General features: G+C 43.8%; 1 protein-coding gene across 1 annotated transcript; it reads left to right on the forward strand.

Moving 5' to 3' along the window:
• Nucleotides 1-2411: 2411 nt before the first annotated feature.
• On the forward strand, nucleotides 2412-14082 carry LOC135252162 (hydroxylysine kinase-like). Its single transcript, XM_064329955.1, has 5 exons — nucleotides 2412-2672; nucleotides 6509-6817; nucleotides 8837-8979; nucleotides 12216-12396; nucleotides 12656-14082. Exons 2-5 carry the CDS (start codon nucleotides 6514-6516, stop codon nucleotides 13096-13098), a joined length of 1071 nt encoding a protein of 356 aa, XP_064186025.1. The 5' UTR covers nucleotides 2412-2672; nucleotides 6509-6513; the 3' UTR covers nucleotides 13099-14082.
• The last annotated feature ends 11481 nt before the right edge of the window (nucleotides 14083-25563 follow it).

The following is a 25563-nucleotide window of genomic DNA, read 5'->3' on the forward strand; positions in this document are numbered from 1 at the left end:
CAGTTTGCGATTGAGCTCGCAAATCGCTTGAGTCTGAGTGTTGACAGCCCTGCCCGTTCCCTTAATGGCGTGCAGCTCCCCAGTTAGTGCTGCCAACGCCTTCTGAACTTTGCGATAAATCAGGATGCTGCCAGCTCCAAACAACAGAAAGCCTGTTATCATAATTCCAATCAAGTAAACGTCTTCAACATCCTCAAGGTAATAAAGGTATTGGTTATTATTGGGAAACCTTGGTGTCGGCATCACTTATGTTTGTGGGTGTTGAGAGCAACCGTAACAATACCTATTACGCGGCTATGAAAAAATATGCAAATCACCATAAAATCTCACTGATTGACCTAAAATTTGAAAGAAAGGTCTTTTTGTTGTTTTAATGTTTTTTCTCACTGTCCCCAACATGGTAACCTTCCTTTTCAGCAGTTCCTCACCCAGGGCATACGATGTGAAAAAATTAACACATGTAATGTTATGACCATTCAGTCCTTCACCCATGTCCAGTATCACCCTCATGCCCTGATTTTTTTCAGGTGCTTCCCCAGGAGATTTATCAGTGTACACTGGCATACGCTTGGCCTTTTGACTTGTACACTCCTACCAAAATGAATAACCCAATGTAGGCTTGCAAGTGGGTCACATCCAAGTCTTTCCAACTGTCCCCATACACGCGCCTCCCCTCTAAGTTTGTCATCTCAAGTATATCCTTTTCGATCGATGGTGTTACAAAGAGCTCAAATGCTGATTTTATGTCTTGGACATGGCTGACAGCATATCTGGTGGGGTCTGGAACCATTTTGATTAAATTAGCAGCACTAAGTCTGCCCTGTCGTTCAACTGGGGAGAGGGACCATAATAACTTTCCATTTTTTGAAGGTAACGTGTCTGCTGGTGGTTGAGAGACAATAGGAGGGTCAACACTAAGGGTTTCATTCTCATCAGAGGAGGATGCCTCATAATCAGGGTCCTCCTCAACATTATCCTCTGTCTCAGACACATTCTCCTCTATGTCACGTTCACTGTCAAAGAGCTGTGACAAAACCTCATTGGCAGAAAACCTTTGCTTAGAGGTCATTTTTATTATTATTATAAGTATTATTATTATTAACCTTTATTTAATCAGGTAAAAAAAAAAAACTCTTGAGATTAAAAATCTCTGTTTCAAGAGTGACCTAGCCAAAATAGGCAGCAGTAAACACAGAAGTTACCAACAATATAACATAAAACAAAAGTACCTGTTAAAAAGGAGCAATCAAACCCATAAGATCTATAAAAATAAACAAAAATAATCGGGGAGTCAGGGTAAATAAAATCATACAGAAATTTTCAATTGAGAGAAAGCATAAAGAGAGAGCACACAGAGCACCAAAAGAAATGGTTTAGAAGGCTGCTGTGCAAGCTTTTATGTGTTTGCTCCTACCCTATGTTGTGTGAACTATCAATGTCCTAGCGGGAACCATATTTGCATCCCCCACGGCGCAGGAAAGTGAACTATCAGTGGTTCGCGCACTACTGCAGGTATGGTTATGTTAGGTTAGGGCCCTAAAGCAGAGGGAAGTTTTTGAAGATTATAAAATTGCATGTTATAGTGACCTCAATATCATCCAAAACAACCAAAACAAATGTGTGTAAAATGTTGATGTTTCTTATGTTTTATACAGCTAAAACAGCCTGGGGTCAAATTGACCCCAAAGAACACCGACAAAATGTGTATAGGACATTGAAAACATATAATCATGTCAATTTTATGTTTACCCAGTTGTCCCCATTAAATTAGGAAAAGTCATTAAATATGAAGCAAAAAAAATGATGTCAATCATTTATTTAGAGACGTTAAACATTGAATGGGGTCAAATTGACCCCAAGGATAATAGGAGGGTTACAAATTTGAGGGTAAGCACTCATATATTGTGCTGTATTTCTCTCTCAACAACTCTTTCAGTGATTGCTAACAATTAAGCATGACCATCCCCCAATATCTTTCTAAAAAAAGACTTACACTAATATTCGAATCTAAGGAGTTTTTGTGAAAGTGGAATTGATGTAATTCATTCCAAACGTTTTATCAACATCACATTTATTTTATGAAAAGTAGCGGAACTATAGACGAGTGGTTGCCTGCTAGTTGGTTACTTTTCAGGCGAATGTACAGAAATGATCATGAACTGAAATGAACAATAGAACAAAAATCGTTGACTCAGCCGGTACTTATAAGCACAATGTATTGCATATTCGATGCGTTTTCACACGCTGTGAAAAGTTGCCCATTTTTTTAGTTTTGGTATTTTAAGATTCGTATAGATCCGCAAATTAACACCAGCGGTTTTAGAAACATAACCAGAGGATTCTAAACTGTATTACGTACTATATTTGGCAGTATGTTCGCAAAGTCCACGTAGCCTACGCTCTCTCCGCCCAGTCCGAGATCGCAATTATTTCCCCGGTCCGCTATCTTAATCTCCATAGGGTTTATTCCATTCTGCTCAGGTCACCCCGGACTGCTGCTGCCTGCACTTTCTTTTCCCACTGGATCGGCTAATAATTCACGACGGATCACGCGGGAATCATAAGACACTAACTGAAATAAAAACGGCCACAACCACAACCAATTTAGTTATTAACTAACTTTTCTTTTGGATTAGCCTACAAGCTAACTACTCGCCGATTTTCTGTATCTGGTAAGTCCCGTCTCTGACTTTGTAGCCACGTTAGCTGCCTAAGGGGACATTTCATCCTATTTATGGAATTTTTAGAATTGGAATGAATCGACAGGAAAAGTAACCTATGTACATTTGTTTGCAAGGTTTAGGCGTTAAACTTTAAGATAAAACTCGTTAATGTTAAACTGGTCATTGGCAGATGTGCAGAAGTCAATTGCCTACTCGGGAAAGGCTGCCCTGATTTTCAGGGAAAATTGGGTGTTAGTTTACGTAAACAGCGAAAATAACGTAGGCAAAACTGAAAAAACATTTTATAGTGCGACTGCAGTGTACCATTTAGCAGACCTAAGCATAACGGAAATCCAAGTAAGGGATTTGTGAAAATTTTGTTAGCGGAAAAAAAGAAAAATTCTAGAAGGCACTGAAATGGAATATTAAACATCTAACGGTGAACAAGTTTGAATTGTATTTCACAATCAGAACAGTTATTCTAAGGCACACATACAACTTTTAGGATAAGGGAAAACTTAGATGTTGGCGTCAGATACGTATTCTAATAGCCTGAATAACAGTTTAATAACGTTTCACCAGGAGCAAGCCAGAGTCATGTGATCTTTAGTGCATAGCCCCCCTATTCTGCCCTTACGCCACATACGGAGCGACATGTTTACACCGCGTGGTGAAAGTGACCGTTCTACTCACACGTGACACAGATCGGATTGGTATTATGAACGCGTGCCACATTCACACTTTTAAAAGTAAAAAAAAGGAAATTGACAAAAAAATCTGAACTGGGTATCATGACCTGCGGTGTATCGACCATACCTGACGACGCACTCCACCCAGCTGCTCGTCCAGGCTACGGTGACCTCTCGCCTTGATTACTGCAACTCTCTCCTTGCAAACCTGCCAGCTTGTGCCATACAGCCACTACAGATGATTCAGAATGCCGCTGCCCGACTCATCTACAACCTCCCCAAATTCTCCCACGTCACTCCTCTGCTGCGATTACTTCACTGGCTACCGGTCGCAGCCAGGATCCGATTCAAAGCCCTGACCCTTGCCTACACTGCCGCCAACAGGACAGCCCCCATCTACTTGCAGGACATGACTCAATTCTATGTGCCTGCTCGACCACTCCGCTCTGCGGCAGCAGGGCGTCTTGCAACCCCTCCCACCCGCCCAAAGGGATCACAGAGCTTCTCCACCCTAGCTCCCCAGTGGTGGAACGAACTCCCCGTCCCTCTCCGAACCTCGCCCTCACTATCCATCTTCCGCCGTGGCCTGAAGACTCATCTCTTCAGACTATACCTAGAATAACCACCACCACGCTGTGTATAGGCTATATATATTAAAAAAAACAAAAAAAAAAAAAACCCTTTTTCCTGTCACTTGTTACATGTTGCCCCAACCCTGCACTTCTTGGTAAATTGTATTTGTCCTAATACTCTAGCTTATTCTTCTGCCTAGTTTGGCTTTGCAGATGTTAGACCAGGATAGTGTTCTTTGTTCTCGGCTAGAAATAGCTTTACAAAATAAGTAATTGTACCTTACTGAACCCGTGTTCAGCAGTTGTCTACGATCATGAAAATGCACTTTTTGTACGTCGCTTTGGATAAAAGCGTCTGCTAAATGAATGTAATGTAATGTAATGTGTAAACGTAGCCTAAACTCTGGATGTTTTATTCAGTTCCACTGAGCAGAGGTTCCCAAACTCAGTCCTGGGCCTCATTGTGTATGCTGGTCTTCGTTCCAACCACAACTGCAGTCCCAGAATTTTAACAAACTATTAATTTTCTTAGTTATGTGCTTTACATGTTTAGAGGGATTATTTACCTATGTGATGTCAGAAATAGCTATGCCTGCCATGGATATATTTATATGAATTTTGCCATGCTCATGTTGTGCTTATTGTACTGTACTGCAAACATGCAAAGTAATTTTATCAAATGAAATCCTGTGGTTAATCAGTCAGTGCCTAATTAGGTTGCTAAACACATTTTTATTGGCCAGGTGTCCACACTTTCACCAGTTAGGAGCCTATTGATTCAACTCGGTCTTTAAATTGATCAGTTAAAAAGAATGAACCTCTTTTTAAGTAATTGTTTGCAAGGAAGCACAATGAACGATTAAATTTTATTCTTCGTGTCATGCATAGCTATTTCCGACATAATGTGGGATTAGATGATAAATAATCCCTCAGTTTTTAAAGACATTTGTCTGTAGATGTTGTATGCCAAGATTCATGTGCTAAATCCATAATAGCAGGCTAATGGGTCCTTAATGCAAATTTATTTTGTGTCAGAAGAGGTGCCATGTGACATTACTGTCAGGTCCGTAAGTCAAACGAAGCAAGACTTATCCATTTATAATTAATGGAAAACTGAAATACTGCCATTGCCACTGCAAATTTGGTCAGAGGTGAGTGGGAGGTACTCTAGCAGCATGCCTAGCGTCATGTCAATCAACCAGCTAGAGCAGGGGTCCTCAATCTTATTCAGAAAGGGCCGGTGTGGGTGCAGGCTTTTGTTCCAACTGGGCAGTTACACACCTGATTCTGCTAATCAAGGGGCTTAGCAAAGATTCCAAGGGGTTGATTAGTAGAATCAGGTGTGTTACTGCTTGGTTGGAACAAAAGCCTGCCCTGCACCCACACCTGCCCTTTCTGGATAAGATTGAGGACCCCTGAGCTAGAGGTAATATTACTTACAGGTCCAACAGAAAACACACCAACTCCATGTCGCTTTTCATCCCCCTGGTGAACTGCAGCTATCATTGTCAAGGAAATTCCAGGCTTGACTTTGCTTCTTGAGTGAGCCCTGTCAGCTTGTCCTTTCACTTCGCTGTACTTCTGCTTCTTCACCTCTGCCATCGCAGCAGCTAACTAGCTACATACGGTCCAGTGAGATCTGATCCCACCCCACAGGCTCTGTAGCTACGCCCATTATTCTTTATTCTTAAAACCTGCACAAAAACAGAGATTACCGGTGCATTATACTGTAGATATGACTGAGCATGGTTCTTTTATAATTTTTTCTAGATAAAAATCCTGCACAGTATCCCTTTAAGGCACCTGAAAGGTGATGGGACTGTTTCTGGCAGCCATATTGTTTGGACAGTTAATTATATAAAAGCCAACAGAGCCCTTTGCCACAGGTGTCCCAAAGTTGGATTTGTTTAGGAGCAATGGCCATTTATATATATAGATATATATTACATTACATTACATTACAGGCATTTAGCAGACGCTCTTATCCAGAGCGACTTACACAACTTTTACATAGCATTTTACATTGTATCCATTTATACAGCTGGATATATACTGAAGCAATTCCGGTTAAGTACCTTGCTCAAGAGTACAACAGCAGTGTCCTTACCCGGGAATCGAACCTGCGACCTTTCGGTTACAAGCCCAGTTCCCTACCCACTGTGCTACACTCCGTCCATATATATCTACTTTTTGTTTGCATGTCGATTTTCGCCGCTGTGGGGCTACATCTGTCTGCCATATGGCTTTCACTTTTTCAGATTTTTAAAAACACCTGAACGTTCACTGTCCATTGAATCCCACATAGCATGTGATGGTGACGCTAGACTCATGGTCCGATTGACCTGAAATTGGGAGAAAGTGATAATAGCATGGCCCCCTATCAGTATGCCAAATTTTTAAAAAGTGACCAAGCCAAATGGTTGCCTCCATAGACACCCACTATGGTAGAATGATAATAAACAGCACAATAACTATAGGGTGCCTTACACATTGGGTGCTTGGACCATTTTATGTATATAGCACCTTATCATGAAACTCAGAGCGCTTAGTAAATTGAAACCCTCTGGTTTTTCTTCCATTCCAGCTGACATGTCAATGAAGGAAGCTAAGCCGAGGCTGACTGAGTCCCAGGCCTCAGAGCTGATCAGCCGTCTCTTTGGGTTGACTGTCACAAAGATCCACCCCCTGCCTAGCTACGACGACCAGAACTTCCACGTGGTGGTCAGTGAGGAAGGCCAGTATGTGCTGAAGATCATGAACGCTGTGCTGAGCCAAAACCAGGATCTGTATGAGCTGCAGACCCATGCCATGGCCTTCCTGCACCAGCATGGTCTGCCTGCTCAGACCGCCCTGCCCACCCTGACCGGATCCCTGATGAGTCTGGAGAATATTGGTATGAATAATCACAGCACTAACCCTGTTCCGTCTAACCTGAGGAGCGTTTGCCATAATTACGGCCACAAGACTTAGCCAACAATGAAGCAGTAAAGCTATTCAGTTGCTTTCCATTTCACTGACAAGATTATTAAATCCCTCTGACTGAGCCCCTCCCTCCCTCCCTGTTTGTCTGAGCCCCTCCCTGTTTGTCTGACTGGGCCCCTCCCTGTCTGACTGACTGACTGAGCCCCTCCCTGTCTGTCTGACTGTCTGTGCCCCTCCCTGTCTGTCTGACTGAGCCACTCCCTGTCTGTCTGACTGAGCCCCTCCCTGTCTGTCTGACTGTGCCCGCCCTGTCTGACTGTCTGAGCCCCTCCCTGTCTGTCTGACTGACTGAGCCCCTCCCTGTCTGTCTGACTGTCTGTGCGCCTCCCTGTCTGACTGACTGTTTGTGCCCCTCCCTGTCTGACTGTCTGTCTGTGCCCCTCCCTGTCTGACTGTCTGTGCCCCTCCCTGTCTGTCTGACTGTCTGTGCCCCTCCCTGTCTGTCTGTGCCCCTCCCTGTCTGACTGACTGTTTGTGCCCCTCCCTGTCTGACTGACTGTCTGTTCCCCTCCCTGTCTGTCTGACTGTCTGTGCCCCTCCCTGTCTGTCTGACTGAGCCCCTCCCTGTCTGTCTGACTGTCTGTGCCCCTCCCTGTCTGACTGACTGTCTGTGCGCCTCCCTGTCTGTCTGTGCCCCTCCCTGTATGACTGTCTGTGCCCCTCCCTGTCTGACTGACTGTCTGTGCCCCTCCCTGTCTGACTGACTGTCTGTGCGCCTCCCTGTATGACTGTCTGTGCCCCTCCCTGTATGACTGACTGTCTGTGCCCCTCCCTGTCTGTCTGTGCCCCTCCCTGTCTGACTGACTGTCTGTGCCCCTCCCTGTCTGTCTGACTGAGCCCCTCCCTGTCTGACTGTCTGTGCCTCTCCCTGTCTGACTGATTGAGCCCCTCCCTGTCTGTCTGACTGAGCCCCTCCCTGTCTGACTGACTGTCTGTGCCCCTCCCTGTCTGACTGACTGTTTGTGCCCCTCCCTGTCTGTCTGACTGATTGAGCCCCTCCCTCCCTGTTGTTGATATTAAAGGAGTAACATGGTTGTTGAACGTGACACTTCCCAGTTGTCTTTAGGCAACAACAAAACAAATGTGCATAATTTTTTTTATTATTCAGTCATTGCAATGTACTTTAAAACATATTTTTCTAAGCCTAAATTTCCCACTATAAAAGTTCACCCGAACTGTCTGGGCGTGGTAATGAGAACTGTCAGTTAGCTATGATTGACAGACCGTGCCCCGTTACCATAGCTACCCCCATGATACGCGCTCTTTTTGGGAGACTGAATTTTCACAAGCTAGCTAGCTTAGTAGTATATCAAGTATCGATAGATAGCTAAGGTAAGGACATTGACTTATATCCAATTATAATTTTTGCTATCTAGCTAGCCAAGTTAAGATAAAAGCACAACTATAACGTCCTCATAAAAGCAAACTAGCTAGCTAACGTTATCGATAACATTGCCTTATGAAAGCAAACTACCTAGCTAGCTAACGTTAGCTAGCTAGCTAAATTAATATAACCAGAAATAATCTAATAGTCCTTAAAAGGCACTCTAATTTAAGTGAACCTAACGTCAGTCAAATATTTGCATTGTCTTGCCTGTAAGCCGGCGGCGCAAACTATGGGTATCGAGTTATCCATGGGTTTACGGGGCGTGGAAAGGGGAGTGGTTACTGTGTTCGTGACACACCAAGTTGACAACTTTCTCAACCGGTTGAAAATAGGACGATAAATTTAAAACGCATATTTCTCCAAAAATACAGAACGGACATATTTAATACTTTACTCATTGTGTTTCTTCAATGTCTCTTGTGCAAAATCACCATGGTACTCCTTTAAGCGAAAATAAAAACCAACAGACTTGGTGGATCTTCAAGACCAGAAATGAAGATCACTGCTATAAGGTGTGAATATGCTGTCCCTGTATCTTGGCAGACTGTGGATTTGGCAGTCAGAAGTACTTGGTGCGATTATTGACCTACTTGCCTGGCACCACCATCTCTAAGATCCCCTGCTCCCCACAGATGCTCTACCAGGTTGGAAGGATGGCAGCTACAATGGACACAATACTGCAGAAGGTAATCAGGTCAAAGAATATAACTGCAGACAGCAACTATGGGGTTGGGGCATGTGTGCATTTCCACTGAGCAGAAAACGGTGTCCAGAAAGGTATTTTATTTGCATTTAATTAATTACATTTGGGCTTTACCCACTCTAAGTTTTATGTGTTTTTGATTTTCAAGAAAGCCTTCAATCTTTGTTACATCCTTATTATAACAACATCCTGTGTTATTTACTTTTTAGCCCTTTATTTGGCGTTTGAATAATCAAAAATATTTAGCAGTCAATGTGTTTGACAGTAATATCCCTCAATAATGTATGAAGTGGAAAAACTGCACTTACATGGCTTTTTCATGCACTAAAGGCTCACAGACCATGTGGTTGTTGACTGGCCATCATAGCAACACCTGCTCCTTTACTGACGTATGTCTTTCATATTCCCTCATGTGCGGTGTAATCGAGAGGAATCCATGAGTAAAATAATAGGAAGAAATGTTTAAAATTTCATCCCTATACACCCAACGATTACGATTACTTTAGAGTACAGCAAAACATACAGGAGTGAATGGTTACATATTTAGGAATGTGTACCACAGTGTGTCAATGTTTTGCATTATTTTTTTACATTACATTATTACAGGCATTTAGCAGACGCTCTTATCCAGAGCAACTTACACAACTTTTACATAGCATTTTACATTGTATCCATTTATACAGCTGGATATATACTGAAGCAATGCAGGTTAAGTACCTTGCTCAAGGGTACAACGGCAGTGCCCTACCCGGGAATTGAACCTGCGACCTTTCGGTTACAAGCCCAGTTCCTTACCCACTGTGCCACACTCTGTCCGTTTTTCAATGTGATATATTTAATCTATAATTTATATGCTTTAGAATGGACAAAAAGCATTTTATTCATTTTTGGAGAAGTTTTGATTTTCTGAGAGGTTTTTTTTTGTTTTTGAACCCTTAGATATCTTCGGCCGCTATACTGATGAAAAGATAGTCATTCCCACTTGAAAATTATGCAAAAGTGAGTACCAGGGTATGCTGTTTATATTTTGCTTCATAGATCTTTAGTAGTTCAGCATATCACACTGAAGCTTATCACATATCATATAGTACCTTAATAGGCGTCAGATTGTAGGGCCCATCCACACAATGATACAGTGCAAGACCAGGATGACCCAGCCAGTAGCTGCTTGTTTGGTTGTTAAAAGGTTGAAGAATCATTTGTTCTCAGTAAACCCCCGTGTGGCACCTTTCTTTTGAATAGAAGAGTACATAATCAATTTTGATTGATTGTTATTCCTTTTCAACAGGACAAAGTTTGATCGCCTAGCAGTATTTCACTAACTACACTGGAATCCTCAGTGCATCGCAATGGTCCTCCTGTAAACCCAGCAGGGGTTGCTTTGACGGATGGAGCACCCCAGTGCATTGTGGGTCCTCCTGTAAACCCAGCAGGGATTGCTTTGACGGGTGGAGCACCCCAGTGCATTGTGGGTCCTCTGTAACCGCATTTCATCATTACTCATGCAGCTTATCAAACCTACAGCATCATGTGTGACTGCTGCGGGTTTGACATACTTTGTAGCATTGAAGCACCCGCAGTGCAGTGCATTGTGGGTCCTCCTGTAAACCCAGCAGGGATTGCTTTGACGGGTGGAGCACCCCAGTGCATTGTGGGTCCTCCTGTAAACCCAGCAGGGGTTGCTTTGATGGGTGGAGCACCCCAGTGCATTGTGGGTCCTGTTGTAAACCCAGCAGGGGTTGCTTTGACGGCTGGAGCACCCCAGTGCATTGTGGGTCCTCTTGTAAACCCAGCAGGGGTCGCTTTGATGGGTGGAGCACCCCAGTGCATTGTGGGTGTCCTGCTTGAGGGGGACCCATGCATGTGGGTCTTGTCCCAGCAGGTTGCTTGATGGATGGAGCACCCCAGTGCATTGTGGGTCCTGTTGTAAACTAAGCAGGGGTTGTGCAAATTTCAATTTTGACTGTCCCTGGACTTTGATCAGAAGGCTGTAAACACAGCTGTAAAGACAATTGTCCCATGGCCAGGGGATTGCCATGGGGCAGTCCAACCAACACTTGTAGCCTGGAGAAACAGATTGACTGGAATCCCACAGGGCAGACAGGAACCTGGGGGGACCAATATCCACATTATGGACTGAAAGGAAGCATTATTTGTATGTACATGTAAATAAATGATATGACAAATGTGGTGGATTGTGAATAATATCAAATGAAATGCAGTAGATGTGTGTTATACAGACAGGTACACTGGGCTGTTATGAGGTGGTATAGGGAGGTTATGATCTCAAGTATGTATGGAGGGGAAAGTAAAATATGTTTATAGATATACAGTACTGTACAAAAGTCTTAGGCACCCTAGATTTTTATATAGTATATATTTGGTCTTAGATGTTTATTTTTTGTTTTCTGCATTAGTGTGTCAGTAGAAAAGAGCAAATTTAAGATTTCCAAACATGAATTTTCCAAAAAATGAAATTTTACAGATACATTTTTGCATTTTGTTAAATAAAGTAACATTTTAAGTAATAGACTACTTTTCAGATAAAAACTTGATCAAAGGTCTCTGGGATTACCTGGAGAGCTAGAAGCAACGAAACAGCCAAAATCTGCAGAAGAAGTGTGGCAAGTTCTCCAAAATGCTTGGAACAACCTACCAGCCCATTTTCTTATAAAACTGCCAGACAGTGTACCTAAGAGAATTGATGTAGTTTTAAAGGCGAAGGGTGGTCACACCAAACATGATTTTATTTAGTTTTTAACTATTTACTGCTCTTTATATAATTTTTTCGACATTTATAACCTTTCATTTCATTTGGGGGAACCTGCTTAACAGGTCTCCTGGTACCGAATGTTCTCCTGGTACCATAGTCACATCCATCCATGTACTTTGTTGGTAAACTTGTTCATGATTATTTGCCTTAGCCAGCATGTTATCTTGTATAGCTATAGGTATTGAATGTGTCCATATTTGCTCTCATAGACTTAACTGGTGATTATGTTTATTAATAAACAACTTTCATCATACTTTCATAATTTCTGTATCTTCCTTTCCTGCTCTCATGCAACTACGCCAATACCCAGAACATAGTTATAAATCCCGTGAGAGCTGGTCGGTATGTTTTTAGGTGCGATGGTGTTCTGGGCATTGGAGTTGGAAATGGAGCTCCAGGGTGCATTCTGGGTCCTGTTGTAAACTCAGCAGGGATTGCTTTGACAGATGGAGCATCCAAAACTGTCGGCCCTGCAGCAGGAGAACTTCCTGTGGAACCTGGGTAATGTGCATCTGCTGGAGCCCTACCTGCCAACAGTGGAGGGAGAAAATGTGAAGCAAATTGTGAAGGATGTGATAAAGATGTTCAAGACAGAAGTCCTGGTGAATATGAACTCCTTCCGCAAGTGTGAGTCTTCCTCACCATCTTCTTATTGACAGTTAACTTTAAAATCTTTACCAAACTCTTGTGGCCAAGGGTCAGGATATACGGACAAAGATGTGCAGTGTCTGTGCTGATATATATGAGGATTTCAAACTGTACTTACTTCCGCACGTAAAGGAGGTAGTATGGTTAATGCCTTCCAGTACGTTTATGGACTGTCCAGTGTAAACATGATTATTGTGATACACTACATTTGAGTGTTTGATCAGCATATCCTTTCTAGGTATAAACCATGGAGATTTCAATGATCTCAATATACTAGTGGAGCCAGAAGGTCTGTCTGGCCACAGAATCTCTGGGATCCTGGACTTCGGGGACATGAGCAGTGGCTACTACGTCTTTGAGCTGGCCATTGCTATCATGTACATGATGATCGAGAGCCAAACTCCACTGGAAATGGGGGGGCCGATGTTAGCGGGCTGGGAGAGCGTCTTCCCGCTGAACGAGGCTGAGCGGGACGCCCTCTACGTGCTCGTATTGGCCCGGTTCTGCCAGTCTCTGGTACTGGCCCAGCATTCCGTCACTCTGTACCCCGAAGATGAGGATTACCTGATGATCACTTCGCGCAAGGGGAAGGGTCATCTACTCAGGCTCTGGAAGATGGGCAAGGAGGCGGTGCTCACTAAGTGGTTTGAAGATGCCAGAGAGTACACAGATAAGAAGTGAGGGCATCTCATGTGCTTATGTGTTAGCTTCAGTATTCATCTGGTATCTGTCTATATCCATGCATGTAAAAGAGGATTTTCTTTAAGACAGAAATACTGACCTCATCTGTCTTATATAAGGGTCAGAGGATTTACAGGAAGTTCTGTATTGCATTGCTTATTTGTGATGGTTGCGGGATTGTTATCTGGTTTTGGGTAAGGATGGGCTCAGGACAGAACACTTTCAACAGTTTACAGCCTCTTCTAGGCTAAAATGATAAACACCATTTGGGTTGATGTGACTAATCATGTCCTTCATATTAGCGTTAATTCATACAATCAAATTCAATAATTGCTTCAGGAATTTTTTTTCATGCATAACATTTGTTTTGGAACAGTTTTTTTGTGCTATGGCAGTTTGACTGAATTATTCATTAGGTAACTTGCAGAAGCATGATAGTAGGTACAGTATATCATTAATAACTAAACATGTCATAAAAAATCATAATATCATAAATAATAATAACTAGAATGTAACAAATGCTTAACATAATTAGGTTGATTGGCTAGCTTACAACTGACATATAATTCCAGCTTTAAAATTAGGGCTGTCAGCATGTTTTGTCCAGTTTGATCATCCTGGTGCTGCAGCTCCAGTCCTGGTTGATGGTTAGAGGCGAAGTTTGGCAGAAAGAAGGCCAACAGGTGTCACCTGCCCTATAGGTGTTACCTGCCCTATGGGCACATGTATTGATCCGTGATTCTCATAAGATAATGGATTCTTTCCACCTAATGATTCCTTCTGTGTAGGAGCCATCTGGCCTGTGGTTACAATGTAATGTAATGACATTTATTTAGTCCTCTCTCTATGCAACCATGATCCATGTACATTTACACTTTAACCTTGAAAGACTGTTCAATTCTGCCTGAGAGGCCTGTATGTGATCAAGGCCTGTCAGTCTCGTTATAGTACATAATAAAGATTGTTGCCATTATCTTTACTAAATGTAACATTTTATTAAAACAACCCTTTTTATGATTATTTAGGCTAGAATTCTCCAATTAGTGGTGGTTGTAGTGAATTGCAGCAGGGAAAAGAGGAACTTGGTAAGAGAGATGGCCTGGAGCTTCAGGTCTGCCTGGGCCAGAACAAAGTGCCCTGCCAGTGGGGGGTGTAGCACTCACAGCCTGCTATTGACCACAGTTACCTTACCTTACTTTACCTATTGGTCACAGTTACCTTACCTTACCTTACCTATTGGCCACAGTTACCTTACCTTACTTTACCTATTGGCCACAGTTACCTTACCTTACCTTACCTATTGGCCACAGTTACCTTACCTTACCTTACCTATTGGCTACAGTTACCTTACCTTACCTTACCTATTGGCCACAGTTACCTTACCTTACCTTACCTATTGGTCACAGTTACCTTACCTTACCTTACCTTACCTATTGGCCACAGTTAGCGTACAGGAGAGCGGTCAGCACCCTAACATTTAGATGTTTTAGTGCTCTGATTACATACAGGCTAGAAAGTATCTAGCACCATATCAAGGCTGGTCTTGTGTTTCTGCCTCTACTATGTGGCCTGGCAGACTATTCCACACATTGACCTAATCTCTGCATGAAAAAATGCTTCCTAATGTCTGTGTGAAATTTACCTTTTGCTAGTTTCCATTTATGTCCCCCTGTTCTACTAACAGAACTCAACCTAAGAATCTCTTCTAGTTCACTTTGTTAATCCCCTTTATGAATTTAAAAGCCTCAATCAAATCACCCCTAAATCTCTTTTTACTTTTTAACTTGAAGAGATTAAGCATCTTAAGTCTTTCATACCTGGAATCAATTTGGTTGCCCTCCTTTGAACCTTTTCCAGAGCCTCTATATTTGTCTTGTAATACATTCCCCAGAACTACAAACAATACTGTACCTTACAATACATTTGTGTGATTTAACAAATGTGTTGAAAAAGATAAGCGCAACTTCCTTGGATTTATACTTAATAATTTTGGGTATATATCCCAGCATCCTGTTGGCCTTTTTTTTTTTTTTACTGCTAAAACAGAGTGCGTAGTACCTGAAAATCTTTGATCAACCATTACACCCAAGTCTTTTACAAGTTGAGCACATTCCAGTTTTGTTCCTCCCATAACATAATCCTGCCTTATGTTTTCATTTCCCACATGTAGAACTTTACATTTGGCTATATTGAATCTCATTTCCCAGGTTCCTATTGCGTTCTTTTGTGAAATACATACATCTGTAAGCATTTGACTAACAAAATATATTGAGCAAGCATCTGAAGTTTTGAAATTAACTTACTACTGTTTGCTAACTTACCGTCCGGACAGCAAAACAGAGCTAATGGAGCAAAATGGAGTTTAACTGTAATCAGTGTAATTTATTGAGAAGCAATTATGTCTTATATTTGGAAAAATTATTTTTATGTTGCAAAGAGCACCATCTAGTGTCTGTGAGAAGAATTAAATAAACAAGATCCTTCACTGTTGCACTTGAGCTTAATCTTCTGATCACATTCACTTTGGAGCACGGAATAATGGCACTGATGCAGAAGATTTCCTATAATCAAATGAATCAGTTCAAGTGGCTCTAATGTGATGTCTTTCACTGTAGGCAAATTATTTCCGTATGATTCATGAAAAATCAAAATCAAATACAAGTAGTTCATATTAACTTGCTGCTTGCTCAAACGAGAGTGAGTCATTTAGATTTGTGGAAAATGAAATGAAATTATCACTCAGTTAAATGAAACATAGCCGCACACCCCTCCCGCTGCTTTCGGCCTGCCCCCTGTAGAGGTAATATACATTTGTGCTTCGAGAATGCAACCTTAGTGGAAAATTATCATGGGCTATTTGTGAATTAACATGAATCTGGTGGACATTCCTGTTATTTCAAAAATGTTCTGGGAGTACTAACAAATGAACCTGAATTTTCTTAAATAACTGTCCTGCCTATACTACTTTTATCAGCTGTACTCTGGCTACAGGTGAAACTGGTTATCACACTATACGACGCAGAAGAAAATATATAAAGATCACTGCAAACTGCATTTCTTCAGAGAATCACTGATTCTGTTCTTCTCTCCATGATATCCTTTATTAAAGCTTCTCAACCTAGCCGAAGCCTCTGTGTAGAACTGAATTATTCTTCAACACTCACCCTTGGTTGGACAGTGTACTGAAAAATGACATATTATCAACTGAAAGAAATCATTTTTCTAAATGATGAATATTATGACCAATGACACAAAACTGATGCAAAATGACAGAGAATACAATGTTGTCACCAGTTTGTGAAATTTAGTAATTTAGTACATGTTTTTAGCCAGAATGATTGTACCTTTCACACAATAAGTAACACCAGAGAGTAAGCAAAGAGTTAGAGATAAGTACCGTTACAATCATGTAAGTGCCGCTGTTAAGGTGCTAGCCTTATGCAAGTGAAGACAGTCAGTGCACCTGCCGGTCTGACTGATTGGGGCGGTCCTTCGGCTATCAGCCCAGAGAAGAGCTGGAGCCATGGCAACGGGAAGGGATGGACAGCCAGCTGGAGAGAGGATGTAAAGCAGTGCTCAGACATGATGGTGTGGGACGGGTACAGTCAGTAGGGATTTATAGCAGTGTTCAGAGATGTGGGAGGGGTACAGTCAGTAGGGATATAGCAGTGTTCAGGGATATGGGAGGGGTACAGTCAGTAGGGATACAGCAGTGTTCAGGGATGTGGGAGGAGTACAGTCAGTAGGGATGTATAGCAGTGTTCAGGGATATGGGAGGGGTACAGTCAGTAGGGATACAGCAGAGTTCAGGGATGTGGGAGGGGTACAGTCAGTAGGGATGTATAGCAGTGCTCAGGGATACAGTCAGTAGGGATCTATAGCAGTGTTTAGGGATGTGGGAGGGGTACAGTCAGTAGAGATACAGCAGAGTTCAGGGATGTGGGAGGGGTACAGTCGGTAGGGATACAGCAGTGTTCAGGGATATGGGAGGGGTACAGTCAGTAGGGATACAGCAGTGTTCAGGGGTACAATCAGTAGGGATACAGCAGTGTTCAGGGATGTGGGAGGGGTACAGTCAGTAGGGATGTATAGCAGTGTTCAGGGATATGGGAGGGATACAGTCAGTAGGGATGTATAGCAGTGTTCAGGGATACAGTCAGTAGGGATATAGCAGTGTACAGGGATATGGGAGGGGTACAGTCAGTAGGGATATAGCAGTGTTCAGGGATATGGGAGGGGTACAGTCAGTAGGGATACAGCAGTGTTCAGGGGTACAATCAGTAGGGATACAGCAGTGTTCAGGGATGTGGGAGGGGTACAGTCAGTAGGGATGTATAGCAGTGTTCAGGGATATGGGAGGGATACAGTCAGTAGGGATATAGCAGTGTACAGGGATGTGGGAGGGGTACAGTCAGTAGGGATATAGCAGTGTTCAGGGATACACTCCGTAGGGATATAGCAGTGTTCAGGGACGTGGGAGGGGTACAGTCAGTATGGATGTATAGCAGTGTTCAGGGATATGGGAGGTACAGTCAGTAGGGATATAGCAGTGTTCAGGGATACACTCCGTAGGGATATAGCAGTGTTCAGGGACGTGGGAGGGGTACAGTCAGTATGGATGTATAGCAGTGTTCAGGGATATGGGAGGGGTACAGTCAGTAGGGATATAGCAGTGTTCAGGGATATGGGAGGGATACAGTCAGTAGGGATGTATAGCAGTGTTCAGGGACGTGGGAGGGGTACAGTCAGTATGGATGTATAGCAGTGTTCAGGGATGTGGGAAGGGTACAGTCAGTAGGGATATAGCAGTGTTCAGGGATATGGGAGGGGTACAGTCAGTAGGGATGTATAGCAGTGTTCAGGGATGTGGGAAGGATACAGTCAGTAGTGATGTATAGCAGTGCATTTCAGGGGTTTTCACTGCTGTTTAACTCAGGAAAGGGTAATCATGACCCCAAGGACAACAGGAAGGTAAAAGGCATATCTATGAAGATATTACACAGACTCATACATACTGTGGGTTGGGACAGTGTTCTTTGTGAGTAGTGTGATCCTTTGTGATAGCAAATATGTGCGCAGACACTAATGGATGGAAACATCTGAATATACCAAATATGGATGAAAAATGCCTGTTATTTGAAGCATGATATCTGTCTAAATCTGAAAGTGTTTGTTCAACCTAACTCTCACAATTTGGCTGGAATAAATGAATAATACATAATTCAAAGCATTAGAACACGCTTCTATATATAAATGGGGTCCTTGGACAGAAAGAAGCACTGAGGTGTTACTCTCAGCATGTATAATTTACACTTCTAGAGGGTTCTAAGCGGGCTGCTGGTTTCTGTGTGCTTACAGAGGAGTGCTGATATTAATAAAGCTTTAAGTGGAGGGTGCCACTCTCACTGGCTGTGTGAAGGGCCTCTGGGGGGCCCTGGCACTGCTGTCACTGCCACTGTGGGTTCCATTGGCCTGTTCTGCACAGGGCAGCTCGGACGGATCCAAACCCACACAAACCCACACATTCCTGCAGCACCACAGAGAGCGGACTATGATCTACTCACTGCATGACCTGGTACACATAACACACACACAAGCATACAAACACGCGCCCACGGACACACACACACACACACACACTGCTTCTGCAGTGATCATTCCATAAGTGAGAAAATCCTCTGTCTCTCTCCTCACACAAAATGATGGCTGATCCAATATAGTGGTATGGGTGTGCAACATTACAGTTAGTTTTAAAGCATCCTGTAAAATGGTGTAAGAGCACTGTGCCACTAGGTCCCACTCCTGCACTGTTCTCTGACATGGCGCTGAGCAGAGGTCTGATATTTGCTGCTCAGTGCTGACTCTTGCAAGAGAGTTGCTGCTTCTCTGCTCGCATTCTGGCAGATTCAGGGAGTGAAAAGCCTCTGCATGGTCACTGGATGCCCCCCTCCTGCCACTGTCTCCACACCATTCTGCACATGCTCTGCAAAACAACCCAATCAGCTCCTCCTTTTTATTAGCCTTGCCTTAAAACAGCATTTGGTGGTTTAAAGGGACTTCTAAGAATGGAATGTGCCTGCAAAAACCACCTTTGACACTAGATGGAGACAAACCCCCATGTGAGGACTGGTTGGCCTCACAATCTGCAATTCAACATTTATTAAGACAAAAAACCTTCAATTATTAAGTTAAATGCGCCTCACTCACTCCATTTTCTTTTAAAATTATGATTATAAAACTTTAACTTTAAAATGAAAAGAATTTATACCGTGAGCTAAAATAAAACAATATTACCCAGTTACAAATATAATTTATCATCTTTTTCCTCTCTTAAATTAAACTATATATCAAAATATAATGTCACTTCACATTCTCTCTCAAAAATCCACATATTTTTTCTCTCCTCTTGAAATTTCAGTGTCACATTTGAAACACATGTATTTCCCTGTTAGTTTAAAATATCTAAAAAAGCTAATTTGCACAGAAGAGAGAGCTCCTACCCTTCTCTCAAAACAGAAACTCACAGAAAGATTTTTCTCCATACAGTTTCCAGTGGCTGCTAGTCCAAATAGAAATCAACATTAACTTTGGTGTCTGTGAGTTTTATAGACCTACAGTAATGGCATGGTGTACCAAACCAAAACGGAGTCCAGTTTTAGCTGTGAATAATTAGGTTTGGGTGAGAGAGGGAAAGAGTAGTTGGTCTAAGGATGCAACTTTTTTTCCAGAGAATTTTCTGTCCATAATGCCTGTGAATTCTAGCTATGTAAGACCATGTCAGCAGGTGATTTTTTTCTGAAGCAACATTGACGAGAAGATCACCTATTCTTGGGTATTTTCAACTCTCAGCCTGTGTAACGTCCTGTTCATGTTTAAATAAGCCCTGTGACCAGTAGTGACACTGTAAAATGTTATGAACCATCAGTTAAATGGTATTTTTATTTTAGGTTATTGAAGATTCTGCTATTCATTGGAGGCTATAGTAGAGAATGGCAGTGTTATGGAGCAACCCATGATTTGAATGTTGGGAGGGTACCCCAGCTAAAGTAGGATGTGACAGGAAGGTAAAGGTTTTTAAAAAAAAAAACAAAATAAATCACAAGATAATCATCAGATCCTTTTGAGGAATTTTTTTGTCTCTTTCCTTCTACTGCATGAGGGCTGCTTAGCGCCTTAGAGTCCCTCTCAGTGGCTCATGGTCTCCAGATTGGGCATTTCCATTGGGTCACGGCTGAAGAGGAGCATTCAACCTCCAGACCACCTCGGGGCAAACAGGCCCCCCATTCCAAAGCTGGATTGGGTTTTGATATTTTGGTAACAGAGAATATAGACAAAAATACCATATTGTGTGATACTCCTCCTAGTGTGAGCTAAAGACATTACAGAAAGGTCTATCCAGGAGCCCTCATTATACCCGTCTTTTTCAGGTTTGACATGCTGTGCATGTTACATTCTATTCCTGCTGGGGTAAGCAGAGCAGGACTCATGCCACAGTGACATTCAGAAACACGTGAGATGCATTCTAGTTTTGATGGGAGATCTCACATGCGTAGTCTTCCATGACGTCCTGCGAGAGACTGTGATTTTTAACTTCCGAATCTGAAACTGGGAGAGCATCACTGGACTGTCTTTGCATTTGATAGGCAAGAACATCTCTTATAGTACTGCTTATATCTGCCATTTTAATCTGGTGCTGCATTCTTGAGGACAGGGAACATTATTACTGTGAATGGGACAGCAGGATTCTGAATTTCCTTTCACCTTCAGTGCTGATCTGATTTGATTGGGCAACAGCATTTGGATAGCTGGCTCCAATTGGACGGCACAGGTGATGGGAGGATTAATGCTAGCCACATGCCAATCAGATAGAGCCACAGATTTCCTGGGGTTTGTCACAAGGGGTATCACGCATTATCTGCTCAGAACAGTTAGCTTTATCCTAGCAGTTGGGGGGGGGGAGGATAGATTCCCAGTTGGGGGGGGGGCAGGGATAGATTCCCAGTTGGGGGGGCAGGGATAGATTCCCGGTTGGGGGGACAGGGATATATTCCCGGGTGGGGGGGGGGACAGGCTGTTGATATGTAAATACTTGTGGATGTGATTTATTGGATGCTTCTTTAGCTGTGGAATCTCAGGCGTCCCGTCTGGGCTCAGTACCCTGGGGGTGGGGGTGGCGGGGTGTCCCTAATGAGCTGTGGGACGGGCCTGAAGAGGGGTGAGGGGCGGGCTGAAGAGGAAAGGCAGCGCTTTGGCATTTTGGATGTTGGACAGGTGCCTGTATTTTGCATGGGCCCATTGCCAGTTAGCTGGTCCAGTTAATGAGAGGGGGAAGGAACTGCAGGCCATTCACTGCGAGGCCACAAAGTGGTAGTAACATTAATCCAGAAGGCTTGTTCTTTTTATGAAAAGAAGATACATGTTTCTTCTCCCAGGTGTCTCAGCCAAAAGTGTGTTCATCTCTTTGCTCTGAGAAAGGAGGGCCGTTAAAAAGAAATTCACAAGTGAAATGGGGAAAAAGCTCCTTTACTCACACAATGAGGTGAAATGGCACGAGCAGCTGCTGCCAACATTACACTCCTCCGCCCTTCCATTCATATGAAATATGTTTTGATTTACAATGTAATTTATATAATTCCACGAATCTTGTTTCTGCTTTGATTTCAGAAATTGAGGTGACTGGAGGTGATTTTTTACAGAAAAAGACCGTTGTCAGGCTTTCACTTGAGTCATTTGATTATATGCCAGTTCTGTTTGCACTCCTCAGATTGTGATAAGATGACTCTTATGCCTGAAGTTACAGATTCATTAGTTTTGAGTGGTGAGTTCATTCAAGTCTAATGATTCAATGTGTGTGTGTTTGTCTGTGTGTGTGTGTGTGTGAGAGAGTGTCTCTATGTGTGTACGTCTGTGTGTGCGTGCGTGAGTGTGAGTGTGCATGTGTGTGTGTGTGTCTGCGTGCGTGTGTGTGTATATCTGTGTGTGCGTGTGTATGTGTGTGTGTGTCTGTGTGCGTGTGTGTGTGTGTTTGTGTCTGTGTGCTTGTGCTGAGTGGATGAGTCTCGTTAGTGACCCAGTGCAGGTCCTTTCCAGACTAACCCCTGTACAGAACTCGACACACTCATCCCCGTACGTGGAGCTGCACAGACTAGGGGACCCTGTTTGATAGCTCAGTGCCCAGGGGACCCTGTTTCACAGAGCAGCCACCCATAGGGGAGACCCCAAGAGGTGACATCACCGTGGTGGTGAGCTGGTCTGCTTCCCAAGTGTGACATCAGTCAGGCGGAGCCTCAATGAGAAGCTAAAGAAAGGCCCCCAGCCTGGCTCACTGACCCTTCTGAGGGAGATTATGCTCCTTCAGCTCAGGATGAACTGGGAGGAGCTGCCCTGGGGGTGGGGCAGGATGAATGGAGAATCATGGGAAGTGTCTGATGGATAAATTCACTCCACTGTACCTCACAGCTTCAAACACTCTCTTCTCCACCAAGATGGCAGTAGATACACTGACACTGACTGCCGAGCGGAAACACGGAGCTCCAGCTCTGTCCTGTTCTCATGTAGATTGGGTTTCAGAAGCTGCGCTGAGGGCATTGATAATGTACTGCTAACAAACAGAGCGCCACTTCTCCCCTCCGCTCATTTGTAAAATCAACACTCCACTCAGTGACCCCCCCGCCCCCGCCCTCGCTCTTGCCCGCCCTCACCACCGCTTCCCACCCCTGCCCCCGCCCCCGCCCACAATCTCGCACCCCCTCACCCCCACCCCTACCCCCACCCCCGCCCTCACTCTCGCCCCCCCCACCCTCACCCCCACCCCCGCCCTCGTCCTCACACTCGCCCCCACCCCCACCCCCGCCCCGCACACTGTCTTTCTGACGTGACCTTGATGCAAGCTGCAGTCTGACCCTGCTGTGACCCCAGGAAGCACTCTTTATTTCAAGTTATTTTAACACTGCTCAGTCCATCACCACCTTCCTTCCCTGCCCCTCCCTCCCTGTTCTCTCTGTTCTCCTCAGAGACCCCCCCAGTGGCCCCCGCTCTCTGCTCATCTCTGGATTGATAGGAGCCTCTGAGCATGCCTACTCTGCGCTCTGATTCCTCTCTCTCTTTCCTATAAATGCAGCCAGTCAGTCAGACCCCTGCCCCCCTCCCTCGCTGCCTTGGTCCTGCCCCCCTCCCTCGCTGCCTCGGTCCTGCCCCCCTCCCTCGCTGGCTCGGTCCTGTCCCCCTCCCTCGCTGGCTCGGTCCTGTCCCCCTCCCTCGCTGGCTGGTCCTGCCCCCTCCCTCGCTGCCTGTCCTGCGTCCTCGCCCCCCTCCCTCGCTGGCTCGGTCCTGTCCCCCTCCCTCGCTGGCTCGGTCCTGTCCCCCTTCCTCGCTGGCTCGGTCCTGCCCCCCTCCCTTGCTGCCTCGGTCAATAGGCAATGCCTTCCCTGGGCCAGACAAGAGATTTCCTCACAGCACGCTAACATTACAGCACAGAGCAGAACTGCAGCTACTCCAGAGCAGAATCCACTCCCAGCTATGAAGTGGAGTCTAGTGTTGCTTCGTGAGAAAATAAATATGCATTTTTAAAAAGTGCATCCTAAAAACTTTAATACTTCACATGTACAAGCTGCACTCAACCAAAAATGAACCTTTTTTGAGAGCTCTATCTTTGATATGCTCATTCACGGCTTCCTCATAACATATGTATCGACAGGTACCAGCGGGATATACATGCTAAATGGCATCAGAATAGTAAACTCATAATTAGCACTTTTAGTTTGTCCTCAAATGCATCTGAAAAACAGCTAATATCATCTGTAACCTGCATATACTGAAGTATCAAGCATGAGCGCAAGCATATGTCAAACAGGACAAGGCGTTGGCTATGCAGGATGTAGTCCATGTTCTTTTTTTGCAGTTTCTTCACCTCAGTGGCTGAGGTTTAAAATGCGAACACAAGAGAGAATTCAGAATTCTAATCATTCAGCATTCTAATCATTCAGCATTCTAATCATTCAGCATTCTAATCATTCAGCATTCTAATCATTCAGCATTCTTATCATTCAGCATTCTAATCATTCAGCATTCTTATCATTCAGCATTCTAATCATTCAGCATTCTAATCATTCAGCACCAAGGCTGCCATAACGCTCTGTGGGTCTGCACACAATGACTTACTGGTTGAGTTGCATTGTATACAATCAATCAATCAATCAATCAATCAATCAGGCAGCCAGTCTTTAGGCAACTTGCCTGCTTCAGCAGTATTTCATCTTTGAAGAGAATTTTGGTTTGTTGTATATTTTCATACACATTATTCCCTACCAAAATATTGCCAAAATATAGTATTAGTAGATAACATTATTGTGAGCACTACAACACTTAAGACATGAATGAACAGAGATTTGTGTTTAAAAGTGCAGCCTGGTGGTTGTTGAAAGATGGCAGATGGGGGGGGGGGGTTGTTGTATTGTGTGAAGCACTTTGTGTTACATTTAACTTGTATGAAAAGTGCTTTACAAATAAAGTCTGATTGATTGATTGATTTATATTCATATTTATGTCCATATTTTTTATATTCATAGTGGCGTGTCCTGGCAGAATTCAGGGTATTTTATTGCACAGTAGTGCTCTTTGTAAAAGCAGTACAATAAACAAAATAGTAGCAAATAGCTTGAAGGTTTTGATTGGGGTCTCTTCCTGTTCTTGGGGTTTTGGGGGGTTCTTCCCATTTGCCCTGTACATCTCTGTTCCTTTCTATAAATCCTCCTGCTCCCTGTCCTCCACCCCAGCCCTCCCTCCCTCTCTCTGGCAGCGAGTGGCAGATCCGTATTTTGGGGATGTCACTCCTGTCAGTGCCAAAATGTGTCTCCGCTCGCGTGCATTTCCAGGAATGGCCATTGTAAATAATTTCCGTTTGATCTGGGGACGGATTACAGCTAATGAGAATCAGGGGAGAGCAAAGTCTCTCAGTCTGTTCAGCCAGAACAATGCCAATTTGGCAGCTGAGTTTCTCCAATTTTTTATTATTGAAATGAAGTCTTCACAGGGGTGGTCTATCAGCAAGGCTGTGCACTGGGAGATCAGCACCCAGAGCATGTGTTTTACTGTTTTCTGGCAGAGATGAGTGCAAAATGGACAGGCTAACCTACTCTGCACTTAGAAAGCACTGCTCAGCCCTGCTAGCCCTGGAGTACACACTCTCATACATACAGCACATCGTAATCAACCAAACCCTGACCACTGGCTCCCTCTGCTCTCTGGGATGCTTCCACACTCCCATCGTCTGAAGAGATAAAATATGGGTTGGGTGGGGCTGCTGGGGGTGTGGGGATGTGTTTTGTTGGGGCAGGTGGGGTGCTGGGGTGTGGGGATGTGTTTTGTTGGGTTGGGTGGGGCTGCTGGGGGTGGGGGGATGTGTTTTGTTGGGGTGGGTGGGGGTGGGTGGGGGTGTTGAGGTGTGGGGATGTGTTTTGTTAGGGT

The sequence above is a fragment of the Anguilla rostrata genome, chromosome 4, assembly GCF_018555375.3.
Source record: "Anguilla rostrata isolate EN2019 chromosome 4, ASM1855537v3, whole genome shotgun sequence".
In the NCBI taxonomy this organism is placed as follows: domain Eukaryota; kingdom Metazoa; phylum Chordata; class Actinopteri; order Anguilliformes; family Anguillidae; genus Anguilla; species Anguilla rostrata.